This window comes from Platalea leucorodia (assembly GCF_965183815.1).
Source record: "Platalea leucorodia genome assembly, chromosome: Z".
In the NCBI taxonomy this organism is placed as follows: Eukaryota; Metazoa; Chordata; class Aves; order Pelecaniformes; family Threskiornithidae; genus Platalea; species Platalea leucorodia.
The window spans coordinates 25,810,705-25,834,118 of NC_138858.1; the positions used below are offsets into that span (position 1 = coordinate 25,810,705).

Below are 23,414 nucleotides of genomic sequence, written 5' to 3' on the forward strand. Positions count from 1 at the left end.
TCTTCACAGGTTTGTGCTGCCTACTTTCTAGTCGGGTGTAGTACTAGGCAAAGAAAACCAAACCAAAACAAAATTTGATTTTACTGCTTTTGTCAGAAATAATGCGGTCAAGTGAAGACTAACTAAAGTGGCAATCAGTCATCAAAAGCTGTTTTTTCTCTTGTTGAGCTTTAAATAGAGATTTCTCATGGTACTTGAGTTGAAGACCTCTAATTCCTATTATAAGCAGATTCTTTTTTTTTTTTTTTTTCCTCTCTTCTTGTCCAGATTCTGGTTCATTAAACTTATACTTCTGGCAGCAATGTGCTCAGGAGCCTTCTTCATTCCTGATCAGGACACTTTCCTCAATGGTATGTCCTTGTTTTGTTATACTGCTTTGTTCTGTACTACCCTGTGAGTGGTTATAAATCCTAAAGGTCTGATCAGTGTGAATATTGCCATATTTCTTCAAGTAAAGCCGGTATGGTCCAGGTGTAAAAGGAGTATTTGGAGCTGTTTGGGGGGGGAACTCTGTGTGCACAGAGTACATGATCTTCGTGTACAGTAAAGAGCATGGGTTTTTTTTTGACCAAGAGGAGGCCAAATGGGTAGGTAAAAATACCACTGCGGTGCTGTCTTGCAAATTCTTTAAGAAGCAGGGACCTGTAACGGTGCACGAGAAATTGTTCACTCAGGAGCGCAGAGCCGCGTGTTAGTTTGGCTCGTGCAGGTAGCTCTGCCGTAGCGCAGCAACCGGGGTCCGTGCTGCACGGTGGAGAGCTGCTAGTGCTGAAGGGGGTACGGTGATGTGCCGGGCGCTGCTGTTTGCTGCCTGGAGACCTGCAATGCCACAAAAGAATTTGGGATGTTGTTAGCTTTCAGGCTGGTGGCATAAATGCAGTAAGGTAAAATTAGACTTCTTGGGGTGTGTTGCAAGTGCTCTGGTGAGGATGCCGTGCCTGAAGCATTTCCAGTTTTGGAAGATGCCCTGGCACCACACAGGCATGCTGGTACTGGCCCAGCGCTTAAATGCCAGCTCTGGGGAGGGCTTCTCACAGGCCTCTTGTGGGCTAGGAGCAAAAACCCCAGTGAAAGCGAGATGAGTTTGTGCTCTTCAGTTCACCAGGGCAGGTGGAAAGCGGTGTGATCAGTAATGCAAAGGAGCGGTTGTGTCTGCTGCCTGCTTCCACTATGGCTTGCTGGGTTACCTGCATTTTCAACACTGGTCTCCTCTAGCCAGTGTGTTTAAAAGGGGAACAGGACAGAGTAACACGGAGAAGAGAACAGAGTGAGCAGACAAACTATGAGCACAGTGCTCTGGGAAACTAAGGCAAAAGCCACCTCAAGTAAACGACAGATAGGTGTAATTCAGCTTCTGCCCTTACTAGCTGTTTGTTTGGTCCTGGTTCAGTTTGATACCCCAGAAGTGAAGGGCTCTTTAGTCCTACTCCTCCTCTGCCAAGTCGTGGGGTGGCTGTATGTACTTGTCCTTAGTATTTAATACCTGTTTGGATTAGAAGGGTGTAGCAGTGCAATGCGTTGTACTCATAAGCAAGCGAGACTGCCTGTCACCTTTGCAAGTGACCCTTTGCGTGGTGAAAAGTCGTCAAGAACTGAAGTGTTTGGGGAAAAGGGGAAACAAGTTCTTGTGCTGATGGGAGTGCTGTTTCTCGACAGCAGTCTAACCCAGTGTGGAGATCCAGCATAACAAGCTTTCTTCCCCAAATTCTTCCCCAAAGCTCTTGACTTCTCTGTCTAAACCTGTATTCTGCACATCCTGCTAAACCGTCCTCCAGTTAGCCCCTGAATTTGAGATTTAGAGATGGTATGAGTATTGTGTGGTTTCTTTTTCCTTTTTTTTCCCTCCCATCAAGACACTTAAACTTTTTTTCTTTGAGCATTTTCCCAGTTCACTTATTTTTTCTTTTAAAAAGAAAGCTTTTGTCATGCTTCCCATGCTTAGCAGTTTGTTAATCATGGAGGCGGGGTATTACATGCAAGCACTAGGTTTGTGTGGGCTGTGATGTTAAATCCACACTGGCCATGCTAACCTTGTGTATGATGGATCTGTAAAACATCCCGCAGTGTCCTGCTTGTAGCAGTGGGAGATCCTGAGAGTCTAGCTATTTACTCTCTCCATTGGTGGTCTGCTTTTTCCTACTCCACCTCTCCCAAACACACATGCACACCTTGTTCCCTGCCTGTTTTTATGTACTTTTTTACATGCTAGCTTCTTCCATTTTTTGTTTTGTTTGTTTGAAGAACAGCATGCTTATCAAGTGCATGCAATAAGTTTAGCAAAACTATCAAATGGCATTTTTGCTTGCTTTCAAATAACGAGCTTATGGTACAGTAAAAAAAAAAAAATCTCTACACCATCTGCTAAGGGTAACATGCTCTGACTATTCTGTTTTTCTACTTCACTTATACAAGCTTTTTTCAGAAGGAAAACACAATGGTAGGATATGGCTGAACTTCGCTAATGCACTTCCTTGGTCTTTTTCACTGAAATTAGCTGCGCACCTGTTGAAGCTTAACTTGGAAATTCAGAATGGTCTGGGTGTTTTATGCAAGGTATACTTTATATATACTAAGTTAACAAGATAAGGCTGTGATCAGGAAAGCACATAGTTAGCATTCTTTGAGCAAGGAAAGCCTGGAGCAATTAGGCCTTGAGGAAGCAGTTAATCAAGATGCTTTGTGTCCATTGCCAACTTGGTAAAAAGACTCAAGGTCCATGTATCCTTTACAGAACTACCCTCATTATAATACTAAAAATCACGCCTCTAGGCTTGGAGACCTGGCCCACTTGAGACCTTTCCCCCCTGGGCGTGTGCAGTGATTTAAAAGTACACTGTACCTTTAAATGAAAACAGGAGAAGAAGAAACCAATCAGAGGAGGAACAGATTAAAGTATAGCCAATAGGGATGTATGGATAATGATGTCATGTAAGAAACTGTGTATAAACGTATCTCGTTTTGTGCCTGTCAGTGTGCTTGTTTTGTAGGAAACCACCGAGCACCCAGCTTTGCACAAACCTGAAATAAATAAGCAATATCTCTCCTGAGCGTGTGATTATTGGCCTATTGCACACTGCTCAAAGAATCTGCTTTTTGGGACAACGCACCTGCAGTCTTTTATAGGCTATGCACTGCACAGCAGCACAAGCTGTATATGCAACTAAACATTTAAATAGGTATCTGTATTTCCTCAGAGACTTCTGATGTTGCACACAGGAGATCTGTTGTCTGAAGTATCCAAACAGCTACCCAGATATAGTATATGTAGGTCAATGGTTAAGTAGTCAAATAATCTGTCTTAAAACTAGTCAGTGAATACCAAGTGTTCCCGTCTCTTTGGGAGTGGCTCGGGACAACATTTCTAAATAGATAAGCCCCACCTTTGTTTTTATGTGGTACTGGAATCTGGAAGAAATTTCCCTCTTTAGTACTGGGTTCCAGTACCTTGCAATTTCAGGGTTTAGATTCCTGTGAAATGCCTTCACACTACCTCCCTCCCGCCAGTCACAAATAAAGGTTTCAGTATTTTCTGTCTGAATATAGTAACTCATAGTCTCCACAGAAATTCCCTAGGTTAGGGAAACTCGGTAAATGTCCTAACAGGCTTATTTTGAAAATGTAGCAGGTTGCAAGCTGAATTCATCAGGGAGCTAATCTTGAGTTAGCTGAGCTGGCCTTTCAGCTGAAATCTCTCATCTGCTGCATCTGTGGGCTTGAGATATTCAAACCGCATAACAGCTTCACTGCATAGACAATAATTCCATTTCATCTCAAGGGAAAGGCAACTGCAGTTTGACCTATTTTCTGCCTCTCTGCCTTGCAGCCTGGCGCTACGTAGGAGCAACAGGAGGTTTCCTTTTCATTGCCATTCAGCTCATCCTGCTTGTTGAGTTCGCACACAAATGGAATAAAAATTGGTATGTGTTTGGCAAGTAGTTATTTGCATAAAATTCTGGCGGTCTCTTGAAAAATACATTACTTGTAACAAAGAATTTAAAGGTATCGTGGACATAATTTCTGAAAGAAGACATTTTAATGTCAGTATTTAGAGCTGTTCATCTTTGCTTCATCCACTTTCTCCTTCCCCAGCGGAGATGTTTCCTCCTTATTCACTTCTACTTTGCTGATTTATTCTTACCCCGCATTGCTCAGCCTCCAATAAGTCGTAGCATGTTGGGATGCAAAAACCTCTTACTTTAGGTTGTTTTATATTTTGTATGAAAATATACCTGCTAAGAAACAGAGTGGTGCAAGAGAATAAAACTAGATTTGAAAAATTTAACCGCGAAACTGTGTGCAGTGATGTAAACTGGTAAATCCTGCTTTTCTGTGTCAGCTTAATGCACATCCATTTTTTTTTTTCCTCAACATGAGAAACGTGCTGCTTTCTCTTCAGCTTCTTTGCTTCCATCTAAATATGCAAGATTCCATTATCAACCCACATATACCCCATTTTGGCACTGACTTAATTTCTGGTTTAAGCATATTTGCTATTACCTTCTTAGCCCTTAGCCTCTCATTAATTTAAAATATCTAAATTGTCCTCCCACATACATGCAGGAACTCCTGCCTCCACCCTTTCTGTCTCTCATTTCTTCCTCTACAAACCTTTGCAGTCCTGTCTTGTTCTATTTAGCATACTGACTGCTAAGAAAGAGTTTTAGCAAATCTTTGGGCTTTGTTAGATACCTGTTTTCAGGGAGGAAGAGGTAAGATGTCCTTATACCACAGATATTTTTACTGCTAATTACTGTAGCTGCTTTTCTGTGGATGAAAGATTTCCAGCAGCAGCATTTAACTTTAGTACTTTCTACATTAGATGTTCTTTTAAAATAAGTCATGTTTCCACAAAACAACAACAAAAGGCAAAAAAATCCTTACATGCACCAAAAAGCCCGTTGTGCCAAAACAACTTTTTTTAGTTGCTACTCCTAAAAAAATCCAGTGATCTTTGCAAGAGGTGTTTGGAAGGTGAAGAGAGAAAAACAAGATGGACCACACTTTAGCTGAGGGAGACTGGTAGACCCAAATGGAGAGGAGGCTTTTTGAGCAAAAGGGTAGTAAAACTGTGAAGGTAGCGCAAGGGGCAGAAGAGAGGCTGTGCCAAGCAATATGCCTGTGCTGTCCTTGTGTGAAGAGCACCTCTTGCTAGCTGAGCCTGGGGCACTCCGAGTTCCCGCTGAGGAAATCCATGAAGTATTGAGCTGGGATGTGCTGATGGGCTGATCCCAGAGGTTGGGAGTTCTTGGAGTCATGCTGGGCTATAATTACAGAAACAGGTGGGCATGATAATATAGAAGATAAACACTAATGCTAAGGAATGTTTCCCTCTGTTTCATGGGAGTAACCTTGCAAGGGCCTGTGTTGGTGTAGTGACATAGACATCCTTCAGCAAACTAAGCACTGTCTTTTGTGTTTGAGGATATGAACTATTCAACTATTAGAATTTTACTTTTTGGGGAAGGGAAGACAAAGATAAGGTGCTTGTTGTTCTTTCCGCAGGACTGCAGGTGCAAACCATAAGCAGATGTGGAGTGGTTTGCTCGCCCTGGTCACTCTCATCTTGTACTCCGTTGCTGTGGCAGCCCTGGTCCTCATGGCTCTTTTCTACACGCGCTCAGAGGGGTGCATGTACAACAAGGTCCTGATTGGTGTTAACGGTGGCCTGTGCCTCTTTGTGTCGCTGGTGGCCATATCGCCCTGTGTCCAGAATCGTGAGTCCACTGACCTCTTCTCCTCCTGGGTTTCTGGTGCTGCCACAGTTGTGTGCCTGGAGGCATGAGCCGTGTTCTGGGCAGAAAGTCTCATGATAGTTCAGAGCTGGTGCTGTTCTTGCCTCTATCACTTTATCTACGCTATGAAGTGCAGTTGCTAGTCTCCAGCTCAGCTGCTAAAACTATAGCAGTGTGAGACATTTTGAGTGTGCCATCAGGCAGTCATACTCTAAAGAAGACTCAGGTGCCGATGGCTGGTAATGTGTTGTGGAGCTCACACAGCTCTTGCAGTGGTAGCAGTTGAGGTAATAGCTGTGAAACTCATTCACCGATGTTCTACCATATACTTTTGACTGCTTGTGATTTACCATCTGTAAAGTTTGGGTCTGGAGAAGTTGACAGCAGTATTCCATGCTTTGCTATCTTTTATGTGTACTGTTAGTATCTTGCATACATTGGACCTGGAAATAGTAATTTGAGTGACTCCAACACAAATTTTACAGGCAAATAAAACTATCATGGCAGCTTGTCAATAGCTTTTGGAAAGCTGGTGCTTTTGGCAAGAGCAGAGGGGTGATTCTTTACTTAAGTAGGAATCTCTAATGCCTTTCTAAAACAGCCAGCAGAACTAAAGGACAGACTCTTTTTCTCTTTACATGCCAGTGGAACTGTATCTAAACTGCCTCAAAGACTTATGAACTGCTTTAAGTAAAACACAAAAGATACTCTTCTCTTCTGTAAGATACTAGTGTACTGTTCTTTAGAGGATATGAATGTCTTTTTCAGTTTGTTAAAATGTCTGCAAAAATCACTTATTTTCCTCTTTCTTGTAAAGGCCAGCCCCATTCTGGTTTGCTGCAGTCAGGAGTTATCAGCTGCTACGTTATGTACCTCACTTTCTCAGCACTATCCAGCAAGCCACCAGAAACTAGTAAGTTTTCTAATGCTTTATGTAAATTCTTTTAGACAGGCCATGTATTAAAAGCAAGAATTTAGCAAATCTGAATTAACAAATTCAGGAATATAGGAGTGCTGGGTTTGGTCTGTTCTGGCATATGCAGAAGAAAGTGCAAATACTAAAAATAAATCTCTGCAACAGAGAGACCATGCAGTTGGCACTCTCTGTGTACCTAAAATGCTTTGGTCTAGAGGAGCTCAACTTACCTTGGGTGAGTTGCATCTGTTGCACCAGAGCAATTCCAGCCTGTTTCCTACTGACATATTTCCCAGAGTCTTGTAGCCTGTCCCTCTGGCAAGTGCATGTTTTTGTACGACAGAACATGACTAAATACCTAATGTGTTTGGTCACATGGTGGGAAAAGAGTTGGTACAGATGGCTCTTGGATGCCTCTGGAAGAAGCTGGGTGAACAGCTCCATCCAAAAGTTTACTAGGTCCACCTTGCAAACCAGGCTTAAAGAAAATGCAAGCTACAGGTATTTATTTGCAACAGCCAAAAAGCAGAGTTGCAAATGTCTTTAGAAGTAATGGGCAAACAAAAGCTAATGTCTCTTGAACCTGTGCTTATCATAGTGTGCCTTAGCTTTTTGGTGCCAGACTTGGCTAAAAGGCCTGCCAGACACTGGACCTGCCTTGGTGCAGATGTGTCCCTGATGGACCTAGGTGGGGGATTCTGCACGTCTCTGGCTGAGGTGTTTGTGTGTCCAAAGAAGAGCAACGAAGCTGGTGAAGGGCCTAGAGCACAAGTCTTACGAGGAGCAGCTGAGGGAACCGGGGTTGTTTAGTCTGGAGAAAAGGAGGCTCAGGGGAGACCTTATGGCTCTCTACAAGTACCTGAAAGGAGGGTGTAGCGAGGTGGGGGTCCGTCTCTTCTCCCAAATAATGAGCAATAGGACAAGAGAAAACGGCCTCAGGTTGCACCAAGGGAGGTTGAGATTGGATATTAGGAGAAACTTCTTCACTGAAAGGGTGGTCAGGCACGGGAACAGGCTGCCCAGGGAAGTGGTTGAGTCCCCGTCCCTGGAGGTATTTAAAAGACGGGTAGATGTGGTGCTTAGGGACGTGGTTTAATGGTGGACTTGGCAGTGCTAGGTTAACAGTTGGACTCAATGATTTTAAGGGTCTTTTCCAACCTAAATGATTCTATGATTCTATAAAGACTTCTCATCCCGTCTTTTGTTCCCACTGTTGCGCTGTCCCTGCTGTGTGCAGATAAAGCTGTTTGTGCAGCCCTGCAGGGCCACACAAAGTCCTCCCCCACCAGGTCAGGGGACTGACTTTAAGTTTATTTTTAACCTGAGTGTAGCCTTTGCTACATTTTGCCCTCTGCCCCTACAGATGGTTGTGCTGTCCCAATGGGGATGCAGACTGGCTGCTGGAAGGAAAGAGGAGATGGGAACACAGTTTGCCTTAAACAGTATTGGCTCTAAAAGCTATTGATTTGAGATAAGGTGTAGCTGTAATCTCTTGGAGTGATGCTGCAGGCTACTTGCTTTGCTTTGCTTTGCTTTGACCCCAAGTGGACACTAAAAAGCCAGATGCATCTTGGAACATCGAGGACTGAATTGGTTTCATTTCAGGGACTAGAAGTAGTATTTGCATAGATGTAAAGATAAAATCTTGCCTGGGACCTAAAAGTACTATATGCTTAGATGGTAAGATAAAATCTTGCCTTTAACTGGAGCATCTCCTTTTCTTTGGTCTGCTGTATATCAGTCGGAGAACAGGGCAGCTACACACTTCCTTTTTTCACCAAGTATGAATTTCATAGTTGTCCTCAAGGCACCCCAGCTGTCAAAGAAATTGATGGTCTCAAGTCTGTACTATCTCAGTATTATATGGCTCTGTAGTCTTGGGCGAAGTGTTGGTAAACTTCCAGCTTCTTAGTTCACCAGACCGTCTTTTTCCTTGTTTGTCTGCTCTCATGAAACAAGAAATTTTAATACCCTACTAAGTTGCATTTTTTTTTTGTCCGAACCACAGAATCTGCCAGGTCAGATTTACAGAATTTTTTCCTGTATGATCTTTTTAAAAGACAGATAGAAAGCACTGAAATGTACCTACCCGGTGTCTGGAGTAATAAAAATATTTAGCTGAAAACCTTCAGTCTGAAGACTGCTTTGAAATGCAGTGAAATGAGCTTTGCTAACTGTTCTCTTTGTTTCCTTTGTTTTATGAAGTCCTGGATGAAAACAATCAGAACATCACAATCTGTGTACCTGAATTTAGCCAAGGCCTGCATAGAGATGAAAACCTGGTTACTGGCCTGGGTACTACCATTTTGTTTGGCTGCATTTTATATTCTTGGTAAGTTGGGGGGTTTGCAGTTACTTCACTGTGAATGCAATATTGTGGTCCAGCTAGTGAAGGCTTATAGCAGGCCTTATGCAGACAAAGTAACGGGGAGAGGGAGAATAGAACTGAGCTGGAAGGTTCATATTCTCCTTAGTTGCAGAATTGTTAGATGTTTTAGCCAAAAATGCTCAACAAGATAATATAACTTTTGAAACAAATATATTTCATTAAAACCGAATAGAGCAATTTACATCTAGAGGTGGAGGGAAAAAATTTCCAGCTGTCCATGATCCCAAACACTCTCGGAGTGCTTTGATTCTGTATTTACTCTTTCTATAAGACAAACTCTATGCAGTTATGTCCACCTGAAAAAGCTATCTGAAATGTCTGTAGCCTCCTGGCAGAGGCTGTGAGTGTTCCTTGAGGGTCTTTAAAACAAACAGAATTGTTTGGGAGGGTTTAGGGCTTCCTTTGAACAAATGATGAGCACAGTAATGCCATCAGGATTTGCCAGCGATCTCCTGCTCAAAAAGATTCTGTTTGTGCCCGTAGAGTTGTGATGCTTGCCTTCTATTATTGCAACCCACATCAATAAATTAAGTCATGCTCCAGGACAGGGAGAGGGAGAGTTGCTGCTGATTGAAAGGTGATGTGTCACTTGTTTTGGCTGTGCGGGTTGCCGGGAGACAGCACTGTCTGTCTGCTGCAGGTTTTTGAGCAGGTTCTGCTTCTGAATCAGTGCGCCTCAACATTCACATTCTGAAACTCCTTCATAATTTTGAAGTGAAAACGAGGCTTTCTGAAGAGGTAGCACAGCTACTCTTCTGCTATCAAATATGCATATGTGTTCCATTTAATTCTGATACCAAATATACAGGTATCATGTAACATGGATCTAGTTCACATTAGAACAGTATTTCCAGTGCCTCAGGAAGGTGTTTCAGGAATGCAGACAACATTCACGTAGCCTGCAGGGGAAGTGCACCACGTAGCTGGGGAGATAAGAAGGCCTTCAAGGGACATGTTTTGAAGTATTGCTTACTAAGGCTCAGTGAGTACAGCAAAGCATTAACACGCGTCTCCCTGTGGGTAATAAGAAGTTTGCATTACACATCCTGAAAGGCAAAGACTGGGCAAGAGACATTTCTAATCAGAAGAAACTAGAAAGGATTCCCTCCAGACAACTGCAATCATGCAAGAAAGTGATTTCCAGCAACGGGTGCACTACAATAGTGGTTGATAATTTACTTTTGAAAACTGGCTGCTGCCAAAAAACTGACGCTGAGCCAAAGTGATGGCTGTGAAGTTAATATAAAAGCACTGGTTTTGCACAGCAGGGGAGATCTCTTCTGAATTGCAAATTGGAGCGCTTAGCTGTCTGGTGGTGATGAAATCACCACCTTTCAGGAGTGGCCTACTTTTAAGCTCATGATTCAGCCTGAGTTGGCCAGTGGCTGGCTGTCAGGCTGGTTTATACTTGTGCAGAACAGACTTCTCACATGCCTAGTGCTTGATGCTGTATCCGGGCAAATGCTTAGCTTAGACATGGGAGCAGACTATGTTTGCTGTGGTGTTGGAAGTCACCCTGTTGGGCTTATATATATGCTGAGGGTTTTGACACTATCTTCTTTTCCTCCTAGTTTGACCTCAACAACACGTGCAAGCTCAGAGGCACTGAGGGGACTATATGCAACGCCTGAAACTGAAGTGAGTTCTTGCTTCCTCCCTGCCCTGGTTTCCTCATGTCCTTTTCTTGCTGTTGTTTTCATGGCTAAGTAATCTGTAATTAGGTGAAAACAAAAGCTTGTTAGCAGCGTGCATGCTACATGCCTCTAGGTATGGACTCAGAACACTTGTCCCCATTGGCCCTTATGCAGCTCTTGCTGGTCCCGTGGAGGTCCCTTTATCTACTAAAATAATTTGCTGCTCTTGCATTTTATTTAATAACCTTGTTGTGCTCCACACAAGCTCATGCCATCTCATTTAAAGGAAAAGTCTGCTGGGAAGCTATCAGAAAGAGAAGTGGAGGCGTTCTTGAACATTTTCAGTCCTGGTTGCCTTTGTTCTCATAGCAACTGATGATATCCCAAGTTGCTATCTCTTATTTTTATTTCCACGCATACGTACTTTCTTTCTTTTTGCCTATAGTTTCATCTCTGATTATATTTTTTGTCCCTGTTGCAGCAGTACTGGTTTCTTCATTCCACCTGCCTATTTCTTTGGCCTTCTTACCCTGGGAACACCCAGAAACACTGGGAAACGAGTGGGTTTTTGCTAGGTAACAGTTACCCCTTACTTAGGCTTGCTGGTGTCACTTTTCAGATGTACGTGTGTGTTTGAAGGATGAATCTCCATCCCTAGCTCTCTCTACATTAGTGTTACTTGCATCTGCAGTTTTAACTTCTCTTTTTCAAGTCTTTAATCAGGGTGTTTGTGAGAATCCAAAAAGGCAGAAGCATCTGCTGAGGCACTTGGCGTTTGCAGTAGCTGGGCATGGGGAAGCAAAACGCGTTTCAGTGTGGGAGCACATCAGTGCTGGAGGAGCTTCCCTCTGAGAGGACGGTGCGACTGGCCGGGGCGCCGGTGCCAGCGCTGAGGAGCTAAGTGCCCGGTGGCTTCTCGCACCGGCCCCAGCCCTCGCTGGCAGGCAGCCTGCCGGCAGGCTCAGCATCAAGCACCCAGACGTAGCCTGGCCCGCCTCAGCCAGACCCAGGCAGGACCTGTGTCTTCCCACCCTGTGCTGGGGGGGACCGGAGAGAAAACAGCCACCCTTCACGCCCACCCGCCTTCCCCTGCTGGCGTTACGCCATAGGCGTTACGCCGTAGGAGGTCTCGTCCAAAGGGATTGGGGCTGCGATGCACCGGAGCAGTGGGCAGGTTGGGGACGGCTGGCACAGCGGGGACGCTGGATGTGGTCCCCTCACCGGGAAGGGCCGGCTCCTCTGCCGCAGTGCTTGCCCATAGGATTATTTCCAGACCGTTTGGTTTTAAAGAGCAGTACAAGAGCTGCTGAACGTAAATATAAAGAAATGACTGGTGAAGAGCAACTAATTGCACTCCGACTGCCTTCCCTGCGGCAAAGGGCCTTTGTCTCCTGGCCAGGAGTGTGAACATAGCTCTGGAGTTGCTTGTGGGGTACAGAGGGTCTGTCGGCGTCTGTGCTGAAGATAGCCAAGCATTACGAGGGGCTAGCAGTATGTGTGCCAGCGTTGCTAATTTCGTCACTCTGCATGTGCAAGGACTTAATTGCAACTGATTAAAAAGTTTGAGGGAACCCAGCAGTTGCTTCAGCATGTGAGTGCTCAGGCCAGGGCTGTGGGTGGGGCTTGGCACAGCAGTAGAAAGAGATAGGGAATAAGGGTTTTATTTAAACTCTCAGCCAGTCTCTTAAAAAAGAATGAGCTTTTTGGCTTTCATGAGTTTATGAACCCAGTGAGTACATGTAACTGTGGATACACAGGGTGAAAACTGCCTTTTGATATTTCTATTGGACACTTTATCTTAAAGGCATACTACCTGATTTTTGGGGGTGTTAGCAAAACTTGCAACTGGCCTGGGCCAACCGAAAAGAGAGGCTACAACACAAAGTGTAGAATTACAAGGGTAAACATTTATTCATGCACGTGAGGAGTCCCAGCCAAATTGGGGCACCCCAAATGTGGTTTTAGACAGGGCTGTTACAGCCTTCAAGCATTCAGGTGTGGCATGCTTTGACTAATCACTAACACCCACAACACCGATTAGTAGTTACAGTAAAACTTCGCAAAGCAACTGTATTTCTTCAGCGTTCTTGCTGCTTGTCTATTGATCCAGACATCCCTTGAGTCAGTCTTGCAAAAGTTACTTATCTATGATGCTGGGAGGGTTTCAGAGATGTGTCAGAGGGGCTAGGATGCTGGCATTATCTTGGTTGTCCAGGGGCATCTTTTATCCTTCGTGAACAGCTCTAAGCTTCCAAGAAGCAAAGTCCTTATTTCCAGGGCTGGGCTGTCCTTTAGTTTGTTTTACTTAAGCATGAACAATACCAAAGTCTCCAGTGAAACTCCACTACCTCATTACATTGCAGTGTATACTGTGAACTAATACACCTTAACAAAGTTAATACAGTTTTCATACTATAAAGACTGATCGATATAATAGGACAGGGAATTTTCCTAACAGGGTTCATTGTCTTCATCAGACCACAACCAAAATAAATCCCACAGTAGGATTTTATCAGAACAAATAATGTTGGTGATATGCTACAGAAGGTGCTGACTTGCACTGTGGTCTGGTGCAGAAAATGCGCTTATGTATTTATTGGATGATCAGCATCCTTTTCTCATTTACATTACCACTCAACAGAAGAAGTGTCAATTTCAGCTTTCCTTTTTCCATCAGTTAAAAAAAAAAACAAACTTCATTTAAAGAAAGCAGTAAAACCAGCTTTCTGCTTTTACTCCTTCTGCTTGTACTCATTCTAGCTCCATTTCAGCAAAATCTTGCAAAGTACATTTCTGACTTACGCTTGCGCGGTTGTGATTTCCAACCCCTGCAGCAGGATTTTAAAAGTTCTTTATACTTTAATTTCAGTAGAGAAATTTTTTATTTAAAAAGCGCTTAGATGCCAGTCTGAAGAGGTAAGTCCCCTCTGAACTACTAACGTGCAACTGCTTTACTGTAGCTTTCCCACCATTTTGTCATAATTATTTGCACCAGTGTTTGACCTTGAGTTATGTAAAATGGGGAGAGTAATTCTTAAGGAATGGTTAATTTGCTCCAAATCTTACTGAGTAGGCTTTTCCAAAGCTTAGAAACTGCTGTTATGAACTACTTGGCAAATCCTAATTTGAGTTCCGTGCTGGTTGGAAATACAAACCAGACTTTTCTAAATGAGTGTCTGTAACATAGACATAACAGACCTTCCTTCACCGACTGTTCTGCTTCTTTGCTGTAGGACAGACTCTTACCCTTCCTGTTTTCTGTTCCACAGGTAGCTCGTTGCTGCTTTTGCTGCGTGCCTGATGGAGATGGTAATTACAGTTTCACTGCACAATTTACCTCACTTGTGGCTTTCAGACCAAAGCCAAGAGTGTAAGGACACATCTGTAGAGCGCTTGCGTCCTTGTCCTGCAGCGTATCAAACTGAGGCAGCTGAAGTGCTTGAAGTTAGGCTAGGAAAGGAAGCAAGAGATGTAACAATACCACTTTAAAACAACAGGCCAGTTAATAATTTCTTAAAGGACATTTCATTACTGCAATATACAAAGAATAATCTCTGCTCTTTGCATGCTCGTGGGTGTGACTGACTCCTGGATTTTTGGCTCAGCAGCTCTGCAGGGACTGCAGTTCAGGAGTGAGTTAGGAAGGGAGTGTCCTGTTTGCAGATCTGGTACAATCAAGGTTATCAGCTTGGACTTGCCATAAGAATGCTCAAAAACTAGCCAGTAGGCCAGAAAGCTGATACAAGGCAGGATATCAGTGGCAGTCCATTTTCTTCTCCTGAGGGATTAGACCCATGCCCTGAGGGCAAGGAAATGTTTGAGTGTTGCTCTGTATCACGCTTTCTTAAATCACACCATAGACGATTTGCTGTGTACTTCAAGAAGCCAGCTGCTGTTTTCAGTTGTCATTAAAAGCTTTCTTGTTTCCTGTCTTACAGGAGAACTTTCTTGTTTTCTTTCTTGTTCTCTCTTGTTTCCTGTCTTACAGCTGATGCTGAAGAGCACGTTGAAAAAAGGAGAGGCCAGACTGTGATTTATGATGAGAAGAAAGGCACAGTGTACAGTTATGCCTACTTCCACTTTGTTTTCTTCTTGGCTTCGCTCTACGTGATGATGACAGTAACTCATTGGTTCCAGTAAGTGTATTTCTTTAAAGCTGAGAAATTAATGTCTCCCTGCATTGAGAGGGGAGATGCGAACTTCTGCTGACTTGTGCCGTTAGTGTGTCTCCTCTCCTTAAGTAAGAAGCTGGAAGAGACGTTGCAAGTCTTTCCCAGGCAATTCTTGAGCAAGGTCTTGCTCTATGAAGGGCTGCTCTCCCCTGCTTTGTGTCTGGGTTAACCTAGTCAAAGTCTGTGACCCACTTGGGAAAACAGAGGATACTGCAGTCTGAGATATAAATAGTGAATTTATTGCTGCTTTTTTTTTTCTTTTTTCCCTTAACAGTTATGAAAGTGCTCAGATTGAAAAATTCTTCACCGGAACCTGGTCCATCTTCTGGATTAAGATGGTCTCCTGTTGGGTTTGTGTCTGTCTGTACTTATGGACTCTTATTGCTCCACTCTGTTGCCCAACCAGAGAGTTCTCAGTGTGAACACTCAGAAGGTCCTTCTGTGTTTTTCTCTTTTCCTTTTTTTTTTTTTCTCTCCTGTTACAAATAAAATAGAGCAGTCATTTTGTAATGAGGAAACACCTATTGCCCACTTACTTACTGTACCAGTTAGTAACTTTTTAGTCAGACTAAACAAATGATTGAAGACTTTTTTACCTTTTTTAATTGCCATGAACAAGCATTGCCCAAGGGAACAAATCTGTTCCAAAACTTTGTAGCGCTGATGTGTGGAGTGTAGGAAACACAGTTGTTGCATAAACTGGAATAAGTGAAATGCTTTTCAAATAACTGACAGTCTTTCTCTGGCTTCATTGGCAAGAAAAGAAAAAATCATGGTGCAGATGTATCTTCTTCCTTTCTGTGAATGTTGGATATCTTCTAGCAAATATGCATTCCTTTTTATACTCTATTATTAACTGTGTCTTTTACAGTTTGCGGTGATGATTTGGACTGCTGTTTTGTACAGCATATAATTCTTGTAAGTAGTATCCAGATAATTTTTTCCGAAAACATAACTAAGTACTTCTGTAGAAATAGAGAATATGTAAGAATTTGACTGCCAAAGCATCTACTAAAAATTGTTTATCTAAATATTAAATATATTAAGTTATTGTATACCTAGATTGAGAAAGGAATGTACCAATGATAATAGAGTATTTATTCTATTATAACTTTAAAAGGCACCTGAATATTTTATGCAATTCAGATCTGGTCCAGTTGTTAACAGAAGGGGAGTTCTACACACAAATTCTTAAACTCTGAATTTTGTCCAACTTTGCTTTGCCAGCTCACTTAAACTGCAAGTTGTGTGTACTGCGCAGGGATTTAAGATACGGTACATTCTCTATTCAGAATGTTTGCTGTTGAGAAAATGCTAAATACAGGAGCACTGCCAGTTGCTGTTAACTTTAAAGGCGGAGTGCTCATTCACTTTTCTACCCTGCTATTTCAACTTGGGTCTAAAGATCTCCCAGGATGGTCAGTTCTGTTTCCATTACTAATTTTATAATATTTTAAATGCGTTGATGGTCAGAAAAGGACTATAGTGCGTCATCTTCCTTTTCTGCCTGCGTGTTGGTTGGAAAGTATTCTTTCTAACAGCTATATTTTTATACTCCTCTGTTGATGTTAGTTTTGCTGTCGGGATGGGACTTAGCCAACCAGTCCATTAATGGAGACTAAACTTCTTTTGGAGAACTCCTATTCCAGGCAGTGGGGTAAGCAGTCAGAAAAACAAAACTAGAAGACACAAATTTAACAGCAGCTGCCTTAGTACAAATGACTGACTTGACAATATTAAACCCTACCATGTCACTTTTATTTGCTTTAAGCAGATGATTTGGTGGGAGAACAAGAGCTCAGATGCCCTAAATGCTGAATAAGGTTGCACCCACTGTAGTTATCTACATTCTGGTGGGATGAATTTATGACTTATGCTAGTCCCAGAGGTTTTGTCTTCTCTCTCTCTCTCTCTCTCTATATATATATATACACACATACAATGTGAAATATGCAGGATATAAACAAAATCAACTGATTTAGCAGTTCTCTTTTTGAAATACGATTGAGCCTTAAATCTTCGCCCAATGCTTTCTGCAAAACAAAGAAAAGCACAACAGAGAGGCCAATGAGATGGCAAAAATATTTGCATGCCTTATTTGTTCTGTTGCAATAATTGATGGCTAATGCACACCTGGTGAGTGATCCTAACGTACAGATCTCAGTTCTGCTCTTGTTTTCATTACCATTTTTAGCTGCCTTGTTGCTATGGTATCCTAGGGCTTCTGTCCTGCTTGGAGCTTGCTGGGGGTACGATCTTCCCAACCCCGTGCACTCTTACCTCAAACGAAATCTACAGGTCTGCAGTCCTGTATACTTATACCACCTACCCCAGTGGTTAGGAGCCTCAAAATACATCTGTCATGAGATCTGAGGGAAGGAGAAGTCTGTCCAGAGGTGACTCTCTTGCTGCTCTTCTCCTTGTTTGCCCCTAGGGGAGAAAAAGCAGTTGAAGCTTAGCTTTGACATTGAGTTAGGAAAGGAACAAATAGCTCTGGAGAGGCAGGCAGGTTTTTTTTCTTTCCTTTTGCTTCTGCTGGGAAGTTCTGATCTTGCCAAGAGCTCTGCTAGCATGGGGGCCCGTCAGGATGTCTCTGCCTGCATTTGGAGTCCAGCCACGCAGATCCTTCTGCAGCAGAAAAAGGTCTGTGTTAATGCATTTGCAATCTAGAAGCCTTTATCTGTCCCATCTCTAAGATAAGAACTTATGGTCTGTGCAATGATGACTAACAGTTGTCCCACCTAACTCATAGCAGCTATTCTGACAAACAGTCTTGATCCAGTGGTAGAGCTGTGAGCTGCAGCTGAGATAGTCCAGGCTCTTGCTCCTCCCTTGGCAAATGCTGTTCCCTAAAGTACAGAGGCTCGCAGGAGTTGCCTTCTAGTGCCATATGTGTTGTACTATGAGAAACCAAGCACGTTTCGTTTTTTTAAATTAGCAATGTTTTTCATAACAGAACAATCTGGGCAAGGAGCTCTACAGAAGGCGGCATGCACTATATCAAGTTATAAGGCAGGGAATGGTAACTCTTCTCTGGTTCTGATAGCAGGCATCCCAGTCACAAATGTGGATGATCCCAATACATATCTTGGCCAAGGGATGTTCTTATTTGTTTACGAAAACGCTTATTTTGTGTAGGCAGTATCTGCCTGCATAAGGACTTCCTGCACCTCCTTGTGCTCATTTTATAGTTTGTATTTAAGGAAATAGGTTTTGCACAGAGGAAACGGGGTTGTAAGAGGAAAGTCTGCAGTGAGGCGTGAGTCCATTCTTCTCACATAGCACTCGCCTCACTGAGTTGCTCTTTCATCCTTCCCTTCCACCAGCTATTGACCTTAAGCATCTAGATCTGTAGGTGTCCGTAGTGTGGGAAAGGGGCAGTGCCTGACTACACTGCTTTGTCTGCTTCTGAGCAGACGTTGTGGGAACAGACCCGAAAATAACTTTGAGGACTTGTGTGTCCATGCTGCGGCCTCAGATCCAGCTATGGATCTTCAGGCCTTTCTGAGGAATCAGTATCTGGTGGCACCTGGGTGTACAAAGCCTCCCGTTCCTCAGTGCCTCAGAGGCACGGCTTCCTGCTGGCCAGGCAAATGTCACAGCCTTAGCGTTCGCTGTAAAATCTGTACTGTGAACTTCCATGTACAACTACTTAATAAAATCCTCGGCTAGGGTCAAGGATTCAAATGCCCAGTTCATAGATTCCAAACATGCAAATGGGCTTTTAAAACCTTTTAAAGAAGTGCCTTCATACCTACTGCTGTGATTGATAGCTAATAATTCAGGTGGCACTGGAACTGGAAAACCTGAACTGAGCCTGTGACTGGGTGATGCTGCCTTGTACGTTACACCGGTGCGTACAAGGCGCAGCCAGACCTGTGGTGCAGGTGGAAGACCAAATAATCTGTGCTTGACAAACCTCTGGGGATGAGACTGATTCAGATATTACTGTGTAGTGGAAGATGAACTGGGAAAACTCAAAAATAGCCTGATTCTTTTGTAAATAAATGAGTAGTTGTTGCTTATATTTACATCTAAACTGTAAAGGGTTAACTTTCTCCCCCCGTACCTGAAAGTGCAGGTAACTGCTCTGCTTGAGGCAGTCACTGTGCGGTGTCTGTCCTGGTGTCTGTCCTGCCGTGTGCTATGGTTGTTCATTGAACTTGTTCCCGGATGTAAGTGAGCGGTGCAGCATTTCTGGCTCCTAGGTTTTTTGGGCTGTGTGAAGTGAGGAAGCTGTCGTTACCAAGACAGGAAGACTAGAGAACATGTCCTGTACTAAGTTTCCTCTAGTTAAACTTGAATCTGAACTAATGCTATTGTTCAACAGACTCTTGGAGGAACAGACCGTGTTGGCAGAAGTTAGTTCTGCTGGGAAGGTGAAACAATTTTATTGGCATTTTCCTACTTTTTCAAATTTGCTACCGTAAGAAAGGTTATTTGGAACCTCACTGCTGCATTGCTGTCTGAGACTGGAACAATTTTAGTTTTTCTCACGAAGGCAACCGAGCGCCGCAGTTTGGGGTAAAATCAACGGGACGGACTCGGAGAGCAAGTCTCTGAATCCAAATAGTTGGACTGACAGACCATAAAACCTTGTGAAGAACGTGTGGAAAGCAGATGGATATGCTTGTTTGCCGTTTACCACCTAGTTCCTCAAAGCGTGCAGGCAGCCCTTGCAGCTGGATGCGAAGTAAGGAACTCCACTGTGATCACACATCAGAGTTACTATGTGTTTGTGATACTCTTAGCTTTGTACTTCAAGCATTTCCATGAGGTTCAAAAAGCTCATACTTGCCCAGATAATTTGGTAAATCCTGGCTGGGTTGGGCCACTTTCGTCTGAAACGGGTAATTCAGTGTTGCTAATGTAGGCGTAGCCCATAGAGAGGGCTTATCCCCTCACAGAATCATGAACACTGCATGTCTATTTATTTATTTATTTTGTGTTTTAGCACCTTTTTACAAATCTAGAAGCGCTTTGAGATTGTAAGCTATGCACGTATAACTGCTTCATCAGCCACCGGTGCAGCCATTTCTGGGCTAGAACATCGCTATTAATGAAGCAACCGTTGCACTTGCAAAAAAATTGGTTTTTAACAGTTCTCTGGTTTTGACCAATGCATCGGGAAAATTTGGTAACTCTAGATAGCGCTGCTTGAACTTTGGCTAGCAGCCCAAAGTATCATGGGCATCTCTGAACAGATTGCTAACAAAGTAATCCACTGACTGCTTTTAAAACATGCTATAAAGATTTTATGCTATAAACTGTTAGGCTTTTCTCCTAAGTAAGTTCATGAAGCAAAATACTATGAGACTGTACCTGTGTGGCTAGATGAACGAGATTATCTGCAGCTAAAATTTTGCTCTCATCTTTCCTTCTGGGCTTTAGAAGCAATATCTTTTGCTTGCAGGCTTTATCTCCTCATTTTATTTGCCTTTTTCTTCTTGGATTTGTATTTTAAAGGCATTGTAAACCTGCTTCACTTCATTCTGCTTCCTGTCAAGTGGGATGTCTTTGGTGCTAGAAATGAGCAAAGACTTCTTTGCTGGGTCTTGTTGATCCTTTCCTGTTTATAGCAGGACAACCTGCTGTGTTGAAGCAAAGTCAAGGATCGTAGGTTATTGTATGGATCAGTTTTCCTCTGTGAAAACGGCTTCCTTGTTTTCTGAAGTGGCCTACAAGTTCTTGTGGGAGGAAGACACATAATCAGCACCATGACATTTTACTTTGTGTTTCACTTTTGTAAGCAGTAGTTTGAACTGAGTGTTTCACATGACTGTACAAGGGAATGCCAGGGGTCAAGTGCTTAGAAAGCTTTGGCTTTTTTTACTTGTAACGGGATACATAGCTTGGGAACTGCCACCCTGATGGCAGAATGCCCGAGTGCCCGAGGATGGGGATGCAGACACCCTGCACAGGGTTTAAAGTAGAAACTTTGAGAGACTGGCATGATGGCTGCTTTCTGATGCCCGAAGAAACTCCGTAGGTTTCAAGTAGGCCTTAAATCCAGTTTTGTTTTGTTTTTTCCCAAACCTAGTCTCAACTCATTCCACAACCTGTTCACTAATGTTATTTTTAAAAAGTTGGAATTTGTTTCAGACATAAGCCACGTTGGCTTCCCCCCGTTTGCCAGTCTCTGATAGCTGCCAGTGCTGTAGCGTACAGCCGTTTGCACAGACTTCTTCAGGGCCACAGTCGTCAGCTTTGAAACCGCTCCAGCGGCTTAAAGCTTCCAGGGCTTTTGCTCTCCAGAGCTGCGGGGTGCAGCACTGCCGCCGCACTTTTGCCAAAGAAGCCTCAGTGCGAAGCCAAGAAGAATTTTGGAAAGCTATGGGGAAACAATGTCTCATTACTCACACCATAGCTTTATTTTTCCTCTTGCTGTTACATGTCCAGGTGCTTAGGCGTCATTGGACATCCATGCAAGCTTAAAGTGAGGAGAACTAACTTTCAGAGAGAATTGTTCAACTTGTCATATACAAGCTGAAAAAATACTTACTAGGAACGTATGGGTTCACTGTCTGCTTTTTGTTTACCATCAATGAGCAGTGTTCAGTCTCGTATATGCCATGTTCAAAAACTGGATGCAAAGTAGTCAAATTATAAACACTTTTTCTTAATGGTATGGGGATTTTAATTAGTCTTTGTCAAGGTTCTTAATATCTCAAGGGAACTTTTTGGTGTGTATGTGTGGGTTTATTTTATTAAGCTGTAGCCCAGTGAAGTGGAGGTTTGCTAGTTTATTTAACATTTTTTGTGAGTGTTGTGATCTGTAGTAACTGTAACACTTTGACTTTTAAGGATTGGTAAAGATTTCAGATTTTTAAGATCTTAATTGTAAAATAGTCAACAGTTTTGCCTTTTTAAAGCATGTTAATGGTTTTAATGGACACTTCCTTTTGTATACTGAGTGAATGTATTGTTATAGATTTAATGTTTAATGGACCAATAAAGTTTTTCTTACATTTGAAATTAATTGTTGTGATATGTAAAAGTTGAAAAGTCAACTCATTCTAGGAGAAACTGTAAAAATATATAAATATATGAGCTAAGCAGTTACTGAGCCAGTAAAAGTAAATTGGTTGATCTTTTTTGTTCACTACTATCCACATTTGGATATTGTTTAACAAAAAACCTGTTGGCCTGTGGAACATTACGTGGCTTCGCTGTCCACGTTACTCGTGTACTCCTCCAGAGCGTGATCTTGGAAGGTGGCGGGTTGCACAGGCTTATCTGTGGCGTCTGCTCTGTGCAATCCAGCTCCCCGAGATGTGTCAGATACCTCTGACAGTGCAAACAAAATATTTTCCAGTCCAAGTATAGCACTGGAGCCCGTGCAGTTATTTGAAACAAGGATCTCTGAGGGTTTTTTTTCTCATTTGCCCAGATGGTGGGGTGGGCAGCTGCTGAATTTGACGCCTGGATCCGCACCAGGGAACGTGCTGCGTCTCCATGGGTCCCTTGCTTCTCACCATCCATGTTGGGGCTGTTGCGGAGTCCTGCTTCAGCCCGTGCCAGCTGCAGCCCGCCTGCCGGTACTGCCCGCACCCGTGCCGTAGCGCTGAGCAGACCCACGCCAGGACACGGGTTCCCTGTGGCTGTGAGAAACTGCGGACCAAGTTTCAAAGGGTTGAATGGCGGCTGCTGCTCTCCACGCAGCTCTGGTGCACAAGAGCACTCCGGCACACGTCGCTGAGAGGCTCTGTGTTTTGGCTGAGGTGCAAGGCAGAGAGTGGCTCCCGAGCGGTGCTGAGGGTCTGCGAGAGCCGACCGCCTTTGCTCAGCAGCCTCCCCCCGTCCACCCGCCCCTGCCTTCACCCCACCCTGCAGCATCCTGGCGGGATGTTCTCTTCCTGTGTTTCAAACCAGGAGATGGTCTTCAGGGAACAGGAGCATTTGAAGAGCGTCGGTTGTGGCGTTTCTATCCCACAGGAAAGAGTTAACCTTTGGTGAGACGTTGGACCCTGGTGCAGGAGCCCCAGGGCTCTGAACTCCAAAGTAGTTGCAGCTGCTGCTCCAGCCGAGTGCAGCCAGGCTGTGCAGGCGGTGGGGCGCAAGAGAGAACTACACACTGGGTTTTAAAGATGTGGGATTGCAGCCTCTTTACTTGCCAGAGGCCACACATGGAGCTGTGTCTGCGTTGCACAATAGTCCAGAAAGAGGTGGTGGTGCAAGAGGAGCTTGTTTAAACGCACATACACAGGGACTGCACGGTCTCTGATGGGAATGTGAGGGGCAGGAGGTGTCCCAAGCCTGGACCATGACCCTGGGGCAAATCTTTGTCTGCAAGAGCTGGACTTTGCTGTTCCTGAACTTGCAGGCTATCTGGCAGTTGGTATGTCAGCACCACAGACATAGGGAGCTCCCTACGGCATCCCATCATAAGTCCCAGCAGCGCTTTCTGAAACAAAAGAAAAGTTGTGGCTGGCTGAGCTGTGACTGGTTTCTGTGGCTACCAGCTGAGCAAGCCAGTATGTTTTCTGTTGGGGGAGGTTAGAAGCTCACAGCTTCATGCAATTACTTTGACAGTGCAATAGCCAGGGCCTGTAGCTCGTCTTCCAGCCTCCG

The 23,414-nt window shown here is 43.6% G+C and overlaps 1 protein-coding gene across 1 annotated transcript; it reads left to right on the plus strand.

Annotated features, from left to right (window-relative positions):
* The first annotated feature begins 270 nt into the window (after positions 1-270).
* On the plus strand, positions 271-22,634 carry SERINC5 (serine incorporator 5). Its single transcript, XM_082335969.1, has 9 exons — positions 271-350; positions 5,503-5,714; positions 6,550-6,645; positions 8,854-8,980; positions 10,609-10,675; positions 13,941-13,980; positions 14,660-14,807; positions 15,118-15,193; positions 22,234-22,634. The coding sequence occupies exons 2-9, from the start codon at positions 5,528-5,530 to the stop codon at positions 22,540-22,542; spliced, it is 1,050 nt and encodes a 349-aa protein (XP_082192095.1). The 5' UTR covers positions 271-350; positions 5,503-5,527; the 3' UTR covers positions 22,543-22,634.
* The last annotated feature ends 780 nt before the right edge of the window (positions 22,635-23,414 follow it).